The 2,046-nt window shown below is 53.5% G+C and overlaps 1 protein-coding gene across 1 annotated transcript in view; it reads left to right on the forward strand.

The window, feature by feature from the left end:
* Positions 1-2,046, forward strand: part of NLRP5 (NLR family, pyrin domain containing 5) — an 87,997-nt gene that overhangs the window by 68,759 nt on the left and 17,192 nt on the right. Inside the window, 1 exon segment of the mRNA XM_011997035.1 lies at positions 1,218-1,389. Within this exon segment, the coding sequence (XP_011852425.1) occupies positions 1,218-1,389 (172 nt within the window).

The raw sequence follows: 2,046 nt of genomic DNA on the forward strand, positions 1-2,046 counted from the left end.
ACCATGTTGGCCAGGCTGGTCTCGAACTCCTGACCTCAGGTGATCCACCCACCTCAGCCTCCCAAAGTGCTGGGATTACAGGTGTGAGCCACTGCACCCGGCTGCATCCCTCTTTATTCTTGACCCGATGGCTCCTGAAGATGGACCCTCCCAGCCCCAGTGCTATCATTCTACCCTTAGCCTCCCAAGCTAAAGATAGACTTGGAGGCCGTTTCAGTCATTTCTCCTGCGATAAACCATTCAGATGTTATTTTGGGGGCCACCCACCCCATCTTCCCCATTTCCCCCGTTTTCCCTAGGAATGCAAGCACAAAACTTCCCTTTTTCGATTCTAGACCTATCAGCATTTCAGTAACTTCCGTCCCCTTTTCTCTCCGTCGCGGCTCTGTCAGAGGCTTTCCAATTTCTCCTCCTCCCTGCATTTCCCTCCTCCTCCCCCACGGAGAATCTTGACCTCATCTCCAAGTGGAAGCAAACTCTGATGTGCTCATTTCTTTTAAAGATACCTTCAGCCGGGCCAGATGTGGTGGCAGGCGCCTGTAATCCCAGCTACTCGGGAGGCTGAGGCAGGAGAATCGCTTGAACCCAGGGGGGTAGAGGTTGCAGTGAGCTGAGATCGTGCCACTGCACTCCAGCCTGGGCAACAGAATGAGATTTTGTCTTGAAAAAATAAAAATAAAAAAATAGGCTGGGCACGGTGGCTCACACCTGTAATCCCAGCACTTTGGGAGGCCGAGGTGAGCAGCTCACCTGAGGTTGGGAGTTTGAGACCAGCCTGACCAACATAGAGAAGCCCTGTTTCTACTAAAAATGCAAAATTTGCCAGGCATAGTGGCGCATGCCTGTAATCCCAGCTACTCGGGAGGCTGAGGCAGGGAGAATAGCTTGAACCTGGGAGGCGGAGGTTGCAGTGAACTGAGATCATGCCATTGCCCTCCAGCTTGGGCGACAAGAGCAAAACTCCTTCTCCAAAAAAAAAATAATTAATTAAAAAAATAAAGATACCTTCAGTCACACCAGACACTTCCCCGCCCTCCGCTGTCGTCCCTCTCTGGAGCCAACGGGCACCACGTGGTCTAAGCCGTTCACAGGAGTGGACAGAACAGTGGCCCGTCAGGAAGGAATAAAGGAAACTGCGGCTGATGCTGCTGAACCTTCTCCCGCTGCTTCACTTTCCTGGAGAGAAGCAGACCGGCTCTATTTCCCACCTCTTGCAGGTTGGTGAAGTGTCATCTCACCGCCGCGTGCTGTGAGAGTCTGTCCTGTGTGATCTCAAGGAGCAGACACCTGCAGAGCCTGGACCTCACGGACAACGCCCTGGGTGACGGTGGGGTCGCTGCGCTGTGCGAGGGACTGAAGCAAAAGAAGAGCGTTCTGACCAGACTCGGGTAACTTCCTGGGGCGCCTGTTTGCGGGCCGGGCTGGGAGGAGCCGGTGGGGGGGACCCCAGCGTGAGGTTGCTTGAACAAGGATGATGATCTGGTTTCCGTAAGTCCATCAAGTTAGATGGAGGATGACCTTTGCAGCACCACAGATCTGGGTGTAAGTTCCAGCTCGGCTCCTACGGATGAGACGGAGGAAGTGGCAAATGCTTGGGAACAAGGTCTGGAGGTAGAAAATCCTCAGCTGCCCATTGAACGACCCCTGTGTGCTAGTCCTGGTGCTAAGTGGCAGAAGTATGGAAGTGAAAAGACGTTGGTGTTGTAGTGTGAACAGTCTAGAGACAAAGACGGGCAGAAAGCAAGTGATGACCTGAGTGGTCCTTAAAATTTCTTTGAGCATCAGAACCACCTGGGGGCTTAAGACAGAACTCTCCAGTATGGTGGACTGCGGTTCAGCCGTAAAAAGGAAAGTGCTGAGGCCAGGCGCGGTGGCTCACGCCTGTAACCCCAGCACTTTGGGAGGCCGAGGCGGGTGGATCACTTGAGGTCAGGCGTTCAAGACCAGCCTGGCCAACATAGGGAAACCCTGTCTCTACTAAAACTACAAAAATTAGCCGGGTGTGGTGGTACGTGCCTGTAATCCCAGCTACTCAGGAGGCTGAAG

This window comes from Mandrillus leucophaeus, unplaced genomic scaffold (assembly GCF_000951045.1).
Source record: "Mandrillus leucophaeus isolate KB7577 unplaced genomic scaffold, Mleu.le_1.0 Scaffold53, whole genome shotgun sequence".
NCBI classification, from domain to species: domain Eukaryota; kingdom Metazoa; phylum Chordata; class Mammalia; order Primates; family Cercopithecidae; genus Mandrillus; species Mandrillus leucophaeus.